The sequence below is a fragment of the Oncorhynchus tshawytscha genome, unplaced genomic scaffold, assembly GCF_018296145.1.
Source record: "Oncorhynchus tshawytscha isolate Ot180627B unplaced genomic scaffold, Otsh_v2.0 Un_scaffold_4_pilon_pilon, whole genome shotgun sequence".
NCBI lineage: Eukaryota > Metazoa > Chordata > Actinopteri > Salmoniformes > Salmonidae > Oncorhynchus > Oncorhynchus tshawytscha.
In genome coordinates, this window is record NW_024609834.1 from 8,847 (window position 1) to 26,708 (window position 17,862).

The following is a 17,862-nucleotide window of genomic DNA, read 5'->3' on the forward strand; positions in this document are numbered from 1 at the left end:
ATTCTGGAAGAAAACCTGATGGAGTCTGCAAAAGACCTGGGAGACTGGGACGGAGATTTGTCTTCCAACAAGACAATGATCCAAAACATAAAGCAAAATCTACAATGGAATGGTTCAAAAAATAAACATATCCAGGTGTTAGAATGGCCAAGTCAAAGTCCAGACCTGAATCCACCGAGAATCTGTGGAAAGAACTGAAACTGCTGTTCACAAATGCTTCCATCCAACCTCACTGAGCTCGAGCTGTTTTGCAAAAGAGGAATGGGAAAAAATTTCAGTCTCTCGATGTGCAAAACTGATAGAGACATACCCTGCCGACTACAGCCGTAATCGCAGCAAAAGGTGGCTACGCACAAAGTATTAATCTTAAGGGGGCTGGAATAATTTGCACGCCCAATTTTTCAGTTTTTGATTTGTTAAAAAAGTTTGAAATATCCAATAAATGTCGTTCCACTTCATGATTGTGTCCCACTTGTTGTTGATTCTTCACAAAAAAAATACAGTTTTATATCTTTAAGATGGCCTCACCTAAATACAGTAGGTGAGGTGTAATGCCACATTTCCGTTGTTGTGATCCGCCAATACACATTTCAAGAAGAAGAATTAAGCTGATCTGCTTAAAACGTGGACAGACTTTGGGCGGTGTCTGTTTGCACACCGCCATTATACCATAGAAGAAGATTTTGGGCGGAGTAAACACCAATACGTCGCCTCTTCCTATGTTTGTCAACAGTTTCCACTTCCACAAAGTCATAAACCCTGCCTATTTCTATAATTTATCTTCTTAAAATGTGATGTTAAACCAAACCACACTGTTAACTCTAACTAATTGTTGTTTTCATAGATGTTAACGATACAGCTAATTTTGAGGCAGTGGTAACCTTCCTTTCAGCAAACCCCACATTTCCCATCAGCCACCACAATATTCACAGGCGCTCCATTGAAGGTATTTCTCATTTTGTACTAAGGACTAACCACTCAGTTAAACGTTAGATTAAAAGGTAAGTGGACTCTGTACTTGGCCACTGGTATACGTACAATGTTGGTATTGTTGAATAGCATTTCTTAGTTCTACTGCATCAGATAAAATGAAGTTGGAACAAAGAGATCGATGTTGTGTTGTCGCGCCAGACGCCATGATTGGTTGCCCACACTAGCTAATAATGGCTGGCTAGCAGAGTTAGCTAGCTACTGTAGTGAACTAAAATAGATGGCAACTGGACGTTTCGGTAGATAACGTTAGTTTATCTAGTTAACTATGTGGTGTTCTGCATTGTATTTCCAGCCTTTTGTGTAGCTAGCTATGGTTTTTCGACGGGAAATAAGCAAAAGATCCATTAACTAACTAGTCTCGCGGGCGCACGGCTATGGGGAATAAACGTTTCCAATTTCCTAGCTTTTCCTACTAACGGTAGCTAGTTAGCCAGGTACGCAAAACATGTTAGCTAACGTTAGCCCACAGCTAGCTGAAGAAACCATGGCTAACTTCGTTTGACTAGCTAGCTAGTTAACTGTTTGTTTCTAGCGAACATTAACGTAACTCTCATCCATTTTCAGCTTCGCAATGTCCGAGCTTTTTATGGAATGTGAGGAAGAGGAGCTGGAGCCATGGCAGAGACAGACACCCGAAGTTAATTTGTTGGGCGACGGTAAACATGATGACGACGACGATGAACCTATATTTGTTGGGGAGCTTAGTACTTCAAAGGGCACCATTATTAACACCAGACCAAGTATGTGTTCTTCTCTTGGTATGGCTCAGTTAATGTTAGGTCTCTCACACGGTCTGTTTTCTCTAGTTTGGATAGTTTGCATACACAATATCCTTCCATTGGATCCTTTCCCCTTAGTTGCTCTACAAAGTTGGTAAATATGATTATCAATATAGATTTTATTGCATTGATACATAAACAAGAGTGGTTAATTATCTGACCTGTCTTTGAAGCAAACAACCAAAGAAATGTGAAGACCACCCCAGTTCAAAGTGGTGGAGTTGGAAGACCAAGAGCCCCTAGGATGATAATGACACACAACTCCCGCAAGCTCATCTCACTCGGGGTCCAGTTCCCCACAACATCATAATTCCTGGGAAAGGGTTGAACAATGCACCTCGACCCTTAACAGCAGTACCACCACAGCCCATCATTATCAACAACCAGGTATATTGTGTTTTGCTTTACATATCCCTTATTCCACTTTGCTATACATTACAAAGAACACACATTAAATTTGAGTCATTTAGCAGAGACTCTTATCCAGAGAAACGTACAATTACTGTATTAATCCTAAGATGGCTAGGTGAGACAAACACATCACAGTTGTAAGTACATGTTCCTCAATAACGTAGTTATCAGCAAAGTCAGTGTCAGTAGGAAAATCCAAATGCAGGTTTTTCACGATTGTGGTGCTGGGACAGAGAAGTGCTTTGACTGGGCACCTGTTTAGTTATAGGGATTTAACTTTTGGCTGTAGTGGTGTTGGTGCAATGTTTTAATAAAAACTGTTTGCCTTTTTTCTTAGGGTTACATTATGACCACACCACAGTTATCAGCCAACTCAGCTTTCCTTGCTTCCCTTGGGAAACAGTATCCCCCTGGGACATCTTTCACTGTGGTTCCAGGTAAAAATAGAAATATTACATCTTAACTTGATTGCAGGCAGGCAAGCAACAAACCAACATAACACACATTTTTGTATTTCAGAGCAGACTAATAATTGGAAATTAATTTAGTGAATCTTTGCTCAAGTAAACTTATATATTCCCTATACAGCCACAGCACACACATACTGCTTTTTGCAGTGTTTCATATTTGTAATGTGTGTGGTTTTTTTCAGCAGGCCAGCAGCACATTCTGCAGCAGATGACTCCGGCAGCAGGCCAGCAGCACATTCTGCAGCAGGTGACTCCAGGGAAGCTTTTACCTGGGGTCATCCACAGGCCTCAAGTGCACATGATCCACAACAACGTAGTGACCTTGTCCAATGTGCAGGGCCCCGCTGCATTGTCTTCCCAGCCCAACCGCTCAAATTCTACCAACCTCCAGATTGTGTCCCCAGTTATTCAAGCCAAAGGCAACAGCTGGGGTAAGCCAAAATATCTTACTTGTTTGACCCAGAGATATTCCTGGGTAGGTCAAGTGGTCAGGAAAACTGTGTGTGACCTCATGATCTGAAGATTGCATGTGACTTGTGATAATAAGTATGAATCTATTTTCTTCCCTTAAACAGACTATGGCAAACGAGGTTTACCTCAAGACCAAAACAGCACAGCTAAAAAAGCAAAGCAGGGCATAGGTAGGGGTTTCCTTACATCAGTTGCATGCTCTGTTATTAGCTAGATTCACTAGCACTGTTACTTGTTTATTTTTACAACTGAAATTTTGTTTTTTGTTTTTGCAGGGTCTCCCCACGCCCAGGAGATATTAGAAAATGGAGCACGTTTTTGTAAAAAATGTCCAAAGTGTAAATTTGATTTCTACCAACAAGCTGCTATGAAAGACCACATGGTGGTGAGTTTACTTCAGTCATTCTAAAATGCATGCCTTTAGCTGTGTCAATTGTTTTACATAAATATTCTATAATGTTGCTATTCAGGGCTTGACATTAACTTTTTCAGCCACTTGTACTTCGGACAAGGACAGATCTTTTGTTTACTTGTTCCAAAAAAAAAGGCTAACACCATTTTTACATCGTTATATGATTCAAGGAACCACTTTTCAAAGTAAAATGAATAACTTTTTAATTTTTTTACCATTAAAACAAATCTGATAAATGTTGCTGGGCTACAGTCTGCCTATTGGCATCTTTGCATATTCATTTGTGTCTCAAAATACAACCCTGTCCCTTTTAAAGCTCTCCTTGAGAATAGTTTGCCACCCTTGGTAGCCTATAAAATATTACAACATTACAATTACAACCAAATACTTTTTATGTCTTTATATATTAAAGGGCGTCCCTGGGACGATAAAACATGTATGCGGTTCAAAACAGACTCTGGGACAGTTCTGGGATGACATACTTTTTATTTTTATAAAAGCAGTGAGGCTGATGCATCAGACCAGACCGTTTTGCTTAAAATGTTGATTTGTTTTATTTCTTATTATAAACTCAACAATGTGCACAAGCCCTTAGGCTACGCATAAATGTTCCAACATGCAATTAGTGGGAAAGCACCTTTCTCAAAAGCGCTCCACACATGTGCGAGCGGTTTCATATGACAGAGTTTAGAATATCTGTTTGCAATGAAGAGGGGAGATCTAAAGATGTATAAACTGGTATGGTTTACTCATGACTAGTATTATGCCTTTGGCTGTTGGGAAATTAAATATTGTTGATTTGAAAACCAATAGAACATGAGAAATTCTGGTTTCAATATTTCTGTGGTCATATTTTGCCTAGTCTCGAGTACTTTGAAAAAAGTTAAGACCTGCTTAATTGTTTAAAACCTCGACATGAAACTTCCAGGTTTTAAACAATTTAAGTTTATTATGAAATAGTTTCAAAATGTTGGCTGCCTCTGCTCAGATTCAAGGTGGGTGATGTGCAGTGTGCATCATGTACTGTCTTTCACGCTCCGGTTTTGTGACCATTAGATCTGAACGATGTGCTTTGAGTATGTCGACAGAATCAAGCCTTCAGACGTTAATGTTAATTATCTTTCATTATTGGTCAAACATGGCTGCCGTTTAGCCTATATTTATGTAATTAAAATTCTCATTAAAGTGTGCCTACATTTTCTGCCGTCTCCCTCATGTCAGCATCGGTCAGGACATGCGGCTGGCTGTAGCTAATATGCATATCAATTACAATTTGATGTGCAGGCTTTTTTATTTATGTACATGAAAAATAGATTTGAATATTATTTCAGTGTTTGCTTCTCACATCCAATTCTGATTGTAGTAATTGTTTGATTTTTGTGAATTTTTTTACTTGTCCATTTGGAACAAATCTATGTTCTTGTCGAAATATTTATTTTTTACTTGTCCCGAACAAGAGGACAAGCGGTAATGTCGAGCCTTGCTATTAGTGCATGAACTAGAGACTTAGAGGCACTTTAAGAACTACAATATCAACTCTGCAGATTGTAATTTGTTCACCTATTTTACATTTACTTTAATTTCAGAAATGTTGTCCTCACCTGTTGGAATGTGTCTTCCCCTCAACCCCGAAGTCTACTTACCTTTTTGCAAGCAAGCGCATCATGCTTGTCACAGACTTCTACTATGGTAGATTTGAGGGAGACAAACCAAAATTGCAGCAGCAGAAGACCCCATTTACCTATAAGTGCCAGAGCTGTTTGAAAGTACTCAAGAACAACGTCAGGTAACTACAGCAGGCGTTGCTTGCTGTGCAGCTCTGCTTTTGTTTTCAATAAGCCACTGTATTCCTGAATAATACGATTAATTGTGACGAAAAAAGGGTGTCGTTTCTACTGCACAAAATGTGTTTGTTTAGACAGGTCATGTTCTAATCTAAAGAACTCCTCCATATCCATATTTGTCCAGTGGCATAATGAAAACAATACATTTGGCATTTCACATGTTTACATAATGCAAACACATTACACAATTACTGCCACCAATAAGCAGATCAGTGGACATATCTTCTATATTTACATGAATGGCTCACTGTTATTGGTAATGAATGGATACATCAACTGGCCTTTCGTCAATACTTCACCCCAAGTGTCTACTGTGCTGTTTTGGTGCATGGAAATGGTGTTCATGAACAGGTGTTAAATGAGCCCTCTGCCCATGGAGAGTGATTAACTTCAATGTGAAGAGAGGAGATTCAACGTGTTTCAGCCCTCATCACAGTTTTCTCCCCCAGATGGATGACATATCAACTCATATTCCCACTTGGGGCCAGAGATGAATAATGGCTGCTAGTTTGGATGGTGTAAGAACTGCTCCTTTGATTAAATAACTTTGCTTCAGGATGTTGCAAGAAAAGCCTCTGTAAGCTCCTTTTAATGGGCAGACGCATTTGTACTGAACCCAGTCTGGCAGCAGAGGTCATAGTTTGTCTGCATAAAAATTCCTATTAGGGAGCTGAGGTAAGACTGCTGGCTGAAAAATGGGCCTTGCCTGCCTTGTCAGTGCAGCGGTTACATGTAGAGGTCGTGTGGCTCGGGGCAGCCGTGGAACACCACATTAAGCAAAACAAAAAGCTGTGCGTAATTGGCAGTATTATAATGGCAATTATGCATCCTTAGGAAGTGAGGTGCACAGTGGTTGCTCATTTATTTTTTTAATCTGACGTGCAGGTTTGGTGTTGCACATAGGCCACGATCTGTTGAAGTGTTATTGAATACGGCTTCGCTGTAATTTGGCTCAATACGTTAAGTTAGTTTTTTGTTTTCTAAATGTGGGTTGAAGTAGGGTAGTTAGTTATTTATGCATGTATGCATATATTTCTTTAATTATTTAAAGAAACGTTTCACTAACAAGCGAATGAGCTTTTTACCATATTTTCACAACATTTTTTAAATTTGCTCTGGTGGGTTGGATAGTTACACATTTTTCTCGTTTTTAATAGCTTGTTTAAAAATGACATTTTACAATGCAATTTTTAAAAGATAAACGGCGAAGCTGACACTTCGTTGCTTTGGCATTTGTGGTTTCTGACGCTACATTGCTACTGATGTCTTATCTTGAACTTTGGTGACTCTTGTAGGTTCATGAACCACATGAAGCACCATCTGGAGCTGGAGAAGCAGAACAGTGAGAGCTGGGAAAGCCACACTACCTGCCAACACTGCTACCGGCAGTACTCAACCCCATTCCAGCTGCAGTGCCACGTTGAGAGTGCCCACAGCATGGTCGAATCTTCAAGTAGGCATACCAGTCAATAGCAACCAACATGAAACATCAATGAAACCATACATTTCACCTTAACGTATTGAACACTGTCTCAAGCAATCATACATTATTGTACATAGCTTTATTTATATAACTATAATCAACCTGTCTTTAACAAGTGGGCCCATTTTAGTCATTCATTCTTGTTGTTTTTGTAGCCAATTGCAAGATATGTGAATTAGCTTTCGAGTCTGAGCAAGTGCTCCTGGAACACATGAAGGACAACCACAAGCCTGGCGAGATGCCCTATGTCTGCCAGGTACATTTTATCAATCGTGTTTTTATAGTAGTTTGTTCACAAAGAAAAGTTATTAATAGTTGATAGTAGAGATGCCCTGGCATTACAATCAGGAATTGAAACATTTAATTAAAATTATTGAAGGGATTTGACTTGCAATCCTCCAGAACCATTTATTATTCACACTAATGCTTCAATTGTCTCCTTCCAGGTGTGCAACTACCGGTCTTCATTCTTTACCGATGTGGACACACACTTCCGTACGGTGCATGAAAACACAAAGGATCTCCTTTGTCCATTCTGCCTTAAAGTTCTTAAAAGTGGTCATGTCTACATGCAGCACTATATGAAGCATCAGGTAAGAGGCTTATATTGGGTACTTTTCTATTGATAAATATGTGCAACAATTCATGATCAATAAATATGTTGATTGGGTCATTTTTGATTGATGGGGCTCATGTTCTGACTGACCTGGCACACGTAATTTCCTGTCAGTTTCCTGATGTTTCAGCCTCTTAATAAAGCAGTGAATGCTGCAAACAGTTTTCTCTCAGAGTTTGAGTTTTAAAGCTGGCTGGTTTTAAAAATGTTTTTTATTGAACACGCTTGTGAGTTGCCTTATTGGCTTTCATTCTGGGGTTGGATTGATTTGTTTGTCTGCTGAACACATTGATGTAATACATAACTGTCTTACAGCAATGTCTGCTTCCTTTCACCTGCCTAATGGGCTCTCTCTGACAAAAAAAACCCAAACCAGATCAACTCCACAAATCACTGTATGTAGCCATAGAACAAAGCCAACAGAAACGTTAGTCTAATACCAAGCCAGCCAATGCTGTAAGAATTAAAAAGGATTCAATGACCCTGTTAGCTGTGCCAACCAACAAAACACAGAAATGACACATTGTTCTGAAATCTTACCCTTTACTATGGATAGCTGAAACTATTATCTACAGTTGAAGTCCGAAGTTTAGACACACCTTAGCCAAATACATTTAAACTCAGGTTGTCAAGATTCCTGATATTTCAATCCTAGTAAAAATGTCCTGTCTTAGGTCAGTTAGGCTCACCACTTTTATTTTAAGAATGTGAAATGTCAGAATAATAGTAAAGAATAATTTATTTCTGCTTTTATTTCTTTCATCACATTCCCAGTGGGTCAGAAGTTTTACATACACTCAATTCGTATTTGGTAGCATTGACTTTAATTTGTTTAATTTGGGTCAAACATTTCGGGTAGCTTTCCACAAGCTTCCCACAATAAGTTGGGTGAATTTTGGCCCTTTCCTCGTGACAGAGCTGGTGTAACTGAGTCAGGTTTGTAGGCCTCCTTGCTCGCACATTATTTTTCATTTCCGCCCACAAATTTTCTATGGGATTGAGGTCAGGGCTTTGTGATGGCCACTCCAATACCGTGCCTTTGTTGTCCTTAAGCCATTTTGCCTCAACTTTGGAAGTATGCTTGGGGTCATTGTCCATTGGGAAGATTTTTTATCTCATTTTTAATTTTAGCTTTATTTAATTAAGTCAGTTAAGAATAAATTCTTATTTTCAATGACTGCCTAGGAACAGTGGGTTAACTGCCTTGTTCAGGGGCAGAATTACAGATTTTTACCTTGTCAGCTCGGGGATCTGATCTTGCAACCTTCCGGTTACTAGTCCAACGCTCTAACCACTAGGCTACCTGCCGCCCATTTGCGACCAAGCTTTAACCTGACTGATGTCTTGATGTTGCTTCAATATATCCACATAATTTTCCTCCCTCATGATGCCATCTATTTTGTGAAGTGCACCAGTCCCTCCTGCAGCAAACCACCCCCACAACATGATGCTGCCACCCCCGTGCTTTACGGTTGGGATGGTGTTCTTCGGCTTGCAAGCCTCTCCTTTTTTCCTCCAAACATAGAGATGGTCATTATGGCCAAACAGTTCCATTTTTCTTCCATCAGACCAGAGGACATTTCTCCAAAAAGTACCATCTTTGTCCCCATGTGCAGTTGCAAACCATAGTCTGGCTTTATTATGGTGGTTTTGGAGCAGTGGCTTCTTCCTTGCTGAGCGGCCTTTCAGGTTATGTCGATATAGGACTCATTTTACTGTGGATAGAGATACTTTTGTACCCGTTTTCTCCAGCATCTTCACAAGGTCCTTTGCTGTTCTGGGATTGATTTGCACTTTTCACACCAAGGTACGTTCATCTCTAGGAGACAGAATGCGTCTCCTTCCTGAGCGGTATGACGGCTGCTTGGTCCCATGGTGTTTATACTTGCGTAATATTGTTTGTACAGATGAACGTGGTACCTTCAGGCGTTTGGAAATTGCTCCCAATGATGAACCAGACTTGTGGAGTTTTACAATTTTATTTCTGAGGTCTTGGCTGATTTTCCCATGATGTCAAGCAAAGAGGCACTGCGTTTGAAGGTAGGCCTTGAAATACATCCACAGGTACACCTCCAATTGACTCAAATGATGTCAATTAGCCTATCAGAAGCTTCTAAAGCCATGACATTTTCTGGAATTTTCCAAGCTGTTTAGAGGCACAGTCAACTTAGTGTATGTAAACTTCAGACCCACTGGAATTGTGATACAGTGAAAAAATCTGTCTGTAAACAATTGTTGGAAAAATGACTTGTGTCATGCACAAAGTAGATGTCCTAACTGACTTGCCAAAATTCTAGTTTGTTAAGAAGAAATTTGTGGAGTGGTTGAAAAATGAGTTTTAATGACCCCTTAAGTGTATGTAAACTTCCGACTTCAACTGTACCTATATGCAGTCTCATGTTTTTCTATTGTACTTGTTTTGTCAATTTGCCAGAAAAAAGGAATTAATCGTTGCGGGAAATGCAGGCTGAATTTCCTCACCTACAAGGAGCGAGTGGATCACAAGACTCAGCACCATAAGACTTTCCAAAAACCCAAAGCTCTGGAGGGCCTTCCTCCTGGAACCAAGGTTTTGACTGTTCTTATTTAGCCTAGCAAAACATCTCAATACCTCTGTACCAATTATCTACAATATAGATAAAATCAATGGCAACCGCAATAAGCCCTCATTTAAAAGCAATTTCTATTACAAGCGTTTAAATCATGGCATGAATTCAGAGAATCTTAATTTGATCTGTTTTTTTAAAATACATATTTCAGGTGACTATCCGGGCCTCTCTGACCGGGCCATCTCCCAGTTCCACTCATGCTGCTGAAAAATCCAGTGTCAGTGTCATACCAGAGGTCTCAGGCATGAAGGTAGCCAAAGTAAAAGCTCAGAGTAGTACATCTACCACACAGGGCAGCAGTGGGGGTAAAGGCAAGGCCACAGTGAGCAAGAAGCTCCTTAAGCAGCAGAAGAACAACCATGTGTTGCAGAGTCTCAGGTCGGTCCATCACTCAGTCAACTTGTTTTTTTCCTCACAAACTACATATTTTCTGTTACAGAATCTAAACTATGGTCAGGGCTGATTCTTTTTATGGTTGGTTATGAACAGGGCTCTAAATTCAAATGTTTCATAGGTAGAACTGGTGCACTCAAAAAAGTTAGGAGCTAATGAGGTTACATGACTGAACAACAGGTAAACAAATGCCTGCGAGTGGTTTTGGAGCAGCTTGTGTAGTGGTTTATAAATGTATAACCACTTCACAATAGAACATTGCTCAGGTAATATGGTGTATCTTTTTACCAATTTGTGCTAGAAACAATATGTTTTCACAGTAGTGGTGCTGCATTAGCTCCTAACCATGACAGTAACAAATCTGTGCTCGCTTTTATGTCTTGGTCACTCAAACAACGGTACAGCGACGCCTAATCATTACAACAATTATACTCTGGGAGATTGTTTTCATAGTCGCACGGTGCTCCCAAAATATTTCAGGTGGCACAGCAAAATATTTAAGAGCATTTGCGACCAAAATGGTCACACTTCAGAGCCCTGGTTATCAATATATTACACCAATCAAGTAACTTGTATGTTTAATAATGTATCTCAGAATGTGTTACTGAAGGTAATAGTACTTTAAATATAAATGAATTAATGATGCCCAAATTAGTTTTCTTTCCTCTTTTAGTATTGGCGAAAGAAGACACACCTGCATTGAGTGCTACTCGGAGATTTATGACTTCTATAGTCACTATCCCATGGTTGCAATTTGTGGTGCATGCAAGTATCGGACAAGTTGCAAAACTTCATTTGGAAACCATATGATAAGGTAAAAGCTCCTTGAGTATCAGATTCATAACACATTTATACACTGAGTGTACAAAACTTTAGGAACACCCCTACAAGGTGTCAAACGTTCCACAGGGATGCTGGCCCATGTTGACTCCAATGCTTCCCACAGTTGTGTCAAGTTGGCTGGATGTCCTTTGGGTGGTGGACCATTCTTGATACACACGGGAAACTGAGCGTGAAAAACCCGGCAGCGTGCAGTTCTTGACAAACTGGTGCGCCTGGCACATACTACCATACCCTGTTCAAAGGCACTTAAAATATTTTGTCTTGCCCATTCACCCTCTGAATGACACACATACACAATCCATGTCTCAGTTGTCTCAAAGCTTAAAAATCCCTTTTAAACCTGTCTCCTCACTTCAATCTACAATGATTTGAAGTGGATTTAACAAGTGACATCAATAAGGAATCATAGCTTTTACCTGGTCAGTCTGTCATGGAAAGAGTAGGTGTTCTTAATGTTTTGTGAACAGTGTAATGCCCATTTTTACATTTGAGTCATTTAGCAGATGCTCTTATCCAGAGCGACTTACAGGAGGAAGTAGGGTTAGTGCAGATTTTTCACCTAGTCGGCTCAGGGAGGATGTTTTATTGTTCATATTAAATATATACAAATATATATTTGTCAGGTTCCATAGTGCAATCTCAAAAGAGAGATTCCGGAAAATGAGGAAAATCCCAGTTGTCCTAAGGTACGTGTCCCTAACTAAACAAATCTGGTCTCAAATCAATTCCCTAATGTTGCCATTGTTCTGCACTCTAGTTTTTGATAATGATGTATTTAATAAGTAGTGTTGCATTTTCACCAAACATTACCATAATTAAGCACCATGCAAGTTTATTCTATTCGGTTCATTATGAATCACATTTTACCTACTGTCTTGCAGGAATTTAACCCTTGTCTGTCTGAACTGTGACTTCCTGGCGGATGCGCATGGAACTGACCTCATGAGCAAGCATTTGATTGACAGACCACACCACGTCTGTAAGGTCATTCTAGAGAAAGGTATAACGTTTATCACATTCTTCACAACCAGATGCTTAGGCGTCACATTTTGTTCATATAATAATAATAACCTGTCTGCATGTCACGTTTTTCTTGTCTTGCAGGAGAAGGTGGTGCTGTTGATGACGGCATTAGAGGGTGAGTAGCTACTCTCCCAATGCAGCAGATAACGAGAACATCCTAAAATAAAAGTAACACCCCTCATAGTGTTGTAATGAGAATCTCAGAATTTGATCAAGTACTTGTGAGACTTCCAACTCCCTGACCTACGAGTTTGTTTGGAAGCATCCATTATTTTGAGAAATCTTTACCATATACTTTTTACGTTAAGCTAATTGGGATGCATATTAAGCAGATTTTTCTTTTTTTTTTAGACCTTCACAAATGCAAATGGGAGCTTTGGCCTTAATTAATACTAGAGAACATTGCTTAATTAATTGGTACCTACAGTAAGGTAATTTTGTCATTGGGAAGTTGCTGAAATGAAAGGTCATTGTAAAATCTCTTGCAAGAATATCCTCGTCTTAATTTGTTGTATTCCTTTGAGGAGCCAAATGCACTAACAATACACATGAGATCAAGTTCAAATGTAATCATTTCATAAATATGTTGTTCTTCCTGAGAATTTAATATGCACAATTCAATGCTAATTGATATTTATGCTAAATTCCCGTTCTGTTTGAAGAATGATTGTCTGGACAAGGATGTTGGTCCTTTTGCTTCATGATTAAAATAGTTACTATTTTGTCAAATAAATCTATTTGGATACTAATTCTGTGCTGATAAGCCTGCCTTAATTATGCTCTGAAAATGAATTTTAAGTTTTCATTACCCTATTCCATATGCTATCTCCAAAGTAGTTTTATAAATTGTTTTATTAAAAGGGCTCTACGTTTCATGGATATGTGTCGTGATTTTCTCTTTTGTTCTGTTTCAGAAATAAGCAAGGGATGTCTGCTCTGATGTTCCCTGATATCCAGGTACTACTCTAGCTGGATTGTACCTGAGAAACACATATGTTTGATTTTGAACGGTTTCCTCAACCCAGCACCTGTTTGTTTTTTTGTTATATAGAATGCTGAAACTGCCACAGTGAGTGGCGCTTCTGAACAATTGCACAGGTAATTAAGGGATGGTCCACACAAAATAGAACCTACAAATATTTTTACCATCTTGGATGGAGTCAATTAGATTGATTTGGTACGTGTCCCCCCCCCTTTTCATTCACAGTATTCCCAGATTTGAGACCTCCAATGTCTTGTGTATCACCCCAGCTGCTGAAAGAGGGGATGGGCCAGAGGTAATGCATGTTCAGACCCAAGAGTCAGGAAGAGGTGATGTTATTCTACTAGACAACGATGATGCAGCAGTTAACCAGCTAGGAGTGGCGGAAGTGCAAGGGCTTCCACAGATCTCTACAGTAGATCAGATCCAGGGAGTCACACAGGCTACAGAGCTAGAAACACCCATGGAAAGTTCAGTTGAGGAAAACCAGTCTTTGCAGTCAGAGCCCATAGTAAGTGAAACACTCATGGAAAGCTCAGTTGAGGAGGAGCTGAGGGAGGGGTGGGCTTTGCAGTCAGCTACCAGGTCCCCCTCTAGTTCTTTGGCCTGTGAGTTAGAGGGGGACGTGGCGTGTTTGCATGAGTCATTAAGCAAACCGGAATCTGTGAGCTTTGACGACAGTAAGATGGTCAGCGCTTCCCTGGAGACCATCCCCTTAAATGTAGACCAAGAGGTGAACAATATTGTGGAAGCAAAGGACAACTCCTCGTCCTCTCAAAGTCCAGCTGAAGTCAGGGCAGAGAACAAAGACATTCTCTCCAGTCCTGAAACACTGAAGGAATCAGCAGCCTCGGAGTAGAGAAAAGTGGACCGGATGTATTTTTAAGACTGCATACTATTAATGTATTTCTCTTCCCCATTTTCTTAGTTTAATGTCCTTGACCAGATGGAGATAAGCTGAGATGTGCTATGTGTTTATTAGATTTGACATTTGGAAAAACATGTATCATTTTTTTCTAACAGCAGTGCAAGATTTTACTTCTGTCAAACTTTAAATTTGGTTGTAAGCTTTCAATGAAAGTGAAAATGGTACACAATGTGAATAATTTGACTTTCTGTAGTGTGTCGAAAAATACAAAATCTGAATGTTTATGCTTTCCTTGATCTATGAACTTGTACTCAAGTGTGAAAAATCCTGGAAATATCTTCTTGACTATCCTTCCACTAGTAGATATAGGCCTTTTGTGTTTATTTTGGATACCTCTACTTCCATTGACTTTTCATTTCATGTATTTTTAATATACTAAACCCAGCAAAAAAAGATGTCCTCACTGTCAACTGCATTTATTTTCAGCAAACTTAACGTGTAAATATTTGTATGAGCATAAGATTCAACAACTGAGACATAAACTGAACAAGTTCCACAGACATGTGACTAGCAGAAATTGAATGTGTCCCTGAACAAAGGGAGGGGGGTCAAAATCAAAAGTAAGTCAGTATCTGGTGTGGCCACCAGCTGCATTAAGTACTGCAGTGCATCTCCTCCTCATGGACTGCACCAGATTTGCCAGTTCTTCCTGTGAGCTGTTACTCCATTCTTCCACTGAGGCACCTGCAAGTTCCCAGACATTTCTTGGGGGAATGGCCCTAGCCCTCACCCTCCGATCCAACAGGTCCCAGACGTACGCAATGGGATTGAGATCCTGGCTCTTCGCTGGCCATGGCAGAACACTGACATTCCTGACTTGCAGGAAATCACACAGGGAACGAGCAGTATGGCTAGTGGCATTGTCATGCTGGAGGGTCATGTCAGGATGAGCCTGCAGGAAGGGTACCACATGTAACACACAGCATTGAGATTGCCTGCAATGACAAGCTCAGTCCGATATGCTGTGACACACCACCCCAGACCATGACAGACCCTCCACATCCAAATTGATCCCGCTCAAGAGTACAGGTTTCAGTGTAACGCTCATTCCTTCAACGATAAACGCGAATCCGACTATCACCCCTGGTGAGACAATCGCGACTCGTCAGTGAAGTGCACTTTTTGCCAGTCCTGTCTGGTCCGTCGACGATGGGTGTGTGCCCATAGGCGACGTTGTTGCCGGTGATGTCTAGTGAGGACCTGCCTTACAACAGGCCTACAAGCCCTCAGTCCAGCCTCTCTCAGCCTATTGCGGCCTGTCTGAGTACTGAGGGAGGGATTGTGCGCTCCTGGTGTAACTCGGGCAGTTTCCATCCTGTACCTCTCCCGCAGGTGTGATGTTCAGTTGTACCGATCCAGGTGTTGTTACACGTGGTCTGCCACTGTGAGGACGGTCAGCTGTCCGTCCTGTCTCCCTGTCTTCGGCGTCTCGCAGTACGGACATTTCAATTTATTTCCCTGGCCACAGCTGCAGTCTTCATGCCTCCTTGCAGCATGTCTAAGTCACGTTCACGCAGATGAGCAGGGACCCTGGGCATCTTTCTTTTGGTGTTTTTCAGAGTCGGTAGAAGGGCCTCTTTAGTATCCTACATTTTCATAACTGTGACCTTAATTGCCTACCGTCTGTAAGCTGTTTCTTAACAACCGTTCATTAATTGTTTATGGTTCATTGAACAAGCATGGGAAACAGTGTTTAAACCCTTTACAATGAAGATCTGTGAAGTTATTTGGATTTTTACAAATTATCTTTGAAAGACAGGGTCCTGAAAAAGGGATGTTTCTTTTTTTGCTGAGTTTTATAATCCATCACTTTCCCTTTGTCTGTAGTTTGAGAGCAATCCAATGGATCTGAATCATTTGAGGGAGTTTGATTCAAATGAACCGTGGTACACCGGTCTATGGCCTGTCACAGGCAAAAGCAGTGAGGGGGGAGGAGCGCACTTCTCAAATCGAACAGTAGTCCACGCCGCTCGGTCATGTTGTCAACTGGCAGCATGGTGCATCATCCAGAAACACTTCCATAAAATGTTTGAATTTTCAAACTACTTTGCATTGGGAAGGCAGATAGTGTTTTGATCAAAAGCAGTCACCTTTTTCACTTGAAACCAGTATCCTACTCCGTACTCCACGTGCTTAACCTATGTCATTTTTGTTTTGAGACAATTTTGCCATCAGCCAGAGCGGGGCACCTGGCTTGAAAAAGAATGCAGTCACTTTTCACCAGTGCAAATTCCTCCCACTGTGGGCAACTGGGCCAGGTAATCTAATCCCCTCTGTTTCCATTGCAGTCGTGCTAACATGTAAATAAACTTTGGTAATACATTATTGAATCTGCTACCGAGACTTGATTAAGAACTGACTGTCCATGTTCATTATGGTTGAGAGGTGATCAACTGTGTGTAGACTCATCACTGCCCAGTTTACATGAAAAGTAATGAAATGCATTGATTCCCCAGTTACCACACAAATAGTTGTCATAGATTACAAGCATCTTGATAGGTTTAACACTGACATAAGTGTTGACTTTGCACTGAAAAGTCTTCACCTTTGCTATGAATGATCATTGTGCCAGCTAGTTAGTTTGGTGCATTTTCAGCTGATGGGGAGGTTGTGGATGCAAAAAGCTCGAGGGAGAAGGGTGACATAAATTGATGCGTAAACAAGCTAGAGATGGATTGAATTTATTTGACAGGTGACAGCAAAGGTGTCGCTTTTGGCCAGCATGTGCTGATAATACATACGGAATTTGCCCAAGCAGTGACGCTAGACTGTTTTTTTGCATACTTTTAAATAGACAAGAACAGGGAAGTAATAATGTCTATTATGCTTATATCCTGTGTGGAACATCAATTCAGAAGAATTGCCTGATTGTCTTGTAATCAATGGTTTGTACTGTACCAGTATTAAGAGGACATGACAGTGCAGAAAGGGTACACCACTACAGTAGTAGTAAACCAAAACCTAGATTTATCCTTTGTGGGATCTTTATCGCTTTCTTGAGAGAAATTTAAACAAATAAGAAATAAAACAATGAGATCAGAGACTAAATTCTGTCATATTATTTCAGCATCTCTTTTACTGGCGGGGCACAGTAGGCCTAAATACAATACTCAGTTGTCACCTCAAGCCGTTTTGAAGTCGTTTTGAAGATTTACAGATGAGGTCTCAGAGGGAGGCACACTTCTGTCAAATATCAGGGACTTTGAGGAGCATTGCCATCTTGTGAAGTGAGAACACCTCACGTATGCACAGCCCCCACCCCCCAGTCATTTCTATCTGTATTTGTTTGCAAGTGTTCCAAATGTCAACTAATGATGCTCAATGGGAACACGCTTCATAGAATGGCTGTCAATGTCAACTATGGCTGACAGTGTTTGACAGTTTCAATGAGACTTTGAAAAGTGAAACTCAAAGATTGTTGCCCTTTTGACTACAATGCATATGCAAAACCTTCAATGTCTCATCTGGATGTCGAAGCCAGTTCCACTGCATTTTTTTCATTGTTCTCCTCTAATCAGGGACTGATGCAATTAATTATCAGGTAGAACAGAAAATCAGCAGGCTCCGGACAGAGTAAGAGTTGAATAACCCTGCTGTAAAGGCAA

General features: G+C 40.4%; 1 protein-coding gene across 5 annotated transcripts; it reads left to right on the plus strand.

Moving 5' to 3' along the window:
• Positions 1-734: 734 nt before the first annotated feature.
• On the plus strand, positions 735-14,655 carry LOC112249200 (zinc finger protein 280C). 5 transcript variants are annotated; one of them, XM_024418965.2, is made up of 20 exons: positions 735-1,001; positions 1,558-1,733; positions 1,946-2,159; positions 2,521-2,620; positions 2,839-3,084; positions 3,229-3,294; positions 3,400-3,509; positions 5,123-5,322; positions 6,676-6,833; positions 7,019-7,119; positions 7,310-7,456; positions 9,914-10,048; positions 10,240-10,466; positions 11,155-11,295; positions 11,948-12,010; positions 12,206-12,324; positions 12,429-12,462; positions 13,262-13,304; positions 13,399-13,445; positions 13,555-14,655. In XM_024418965.2, the coding sequence occupies exons 4-20, from the start codon at positions 2,530-2,532 to the stop codon at positions 14,186-14,188; spliced, it is 2,562 nt and encodes an 853-aa protein (XP_024274733.2). In that variant the 5' UTR covers positions 735-1,001; positions 1,558-1,733; positions 1,946-2,159; positions 2,521-2,529; the 3' UTR covers positions 14,189-14,655. The 5 variants fall into 5 exon arrangements, with proteins under 5 accessions (XP_024274733.2, XP_024274730.2, XP_024274734.2 ...); XM_024418962.2 differs by having other exon boundaries at positions 736-1,001; positions 2,836-3,084; XM_024418966.2 differs by having other exon boundaries at positions 736-1,001; positions 2,875-3,084.
• The last annotated feature ends 3,207 nt before the right edge of the window (positions 14,656-17,862 follow it).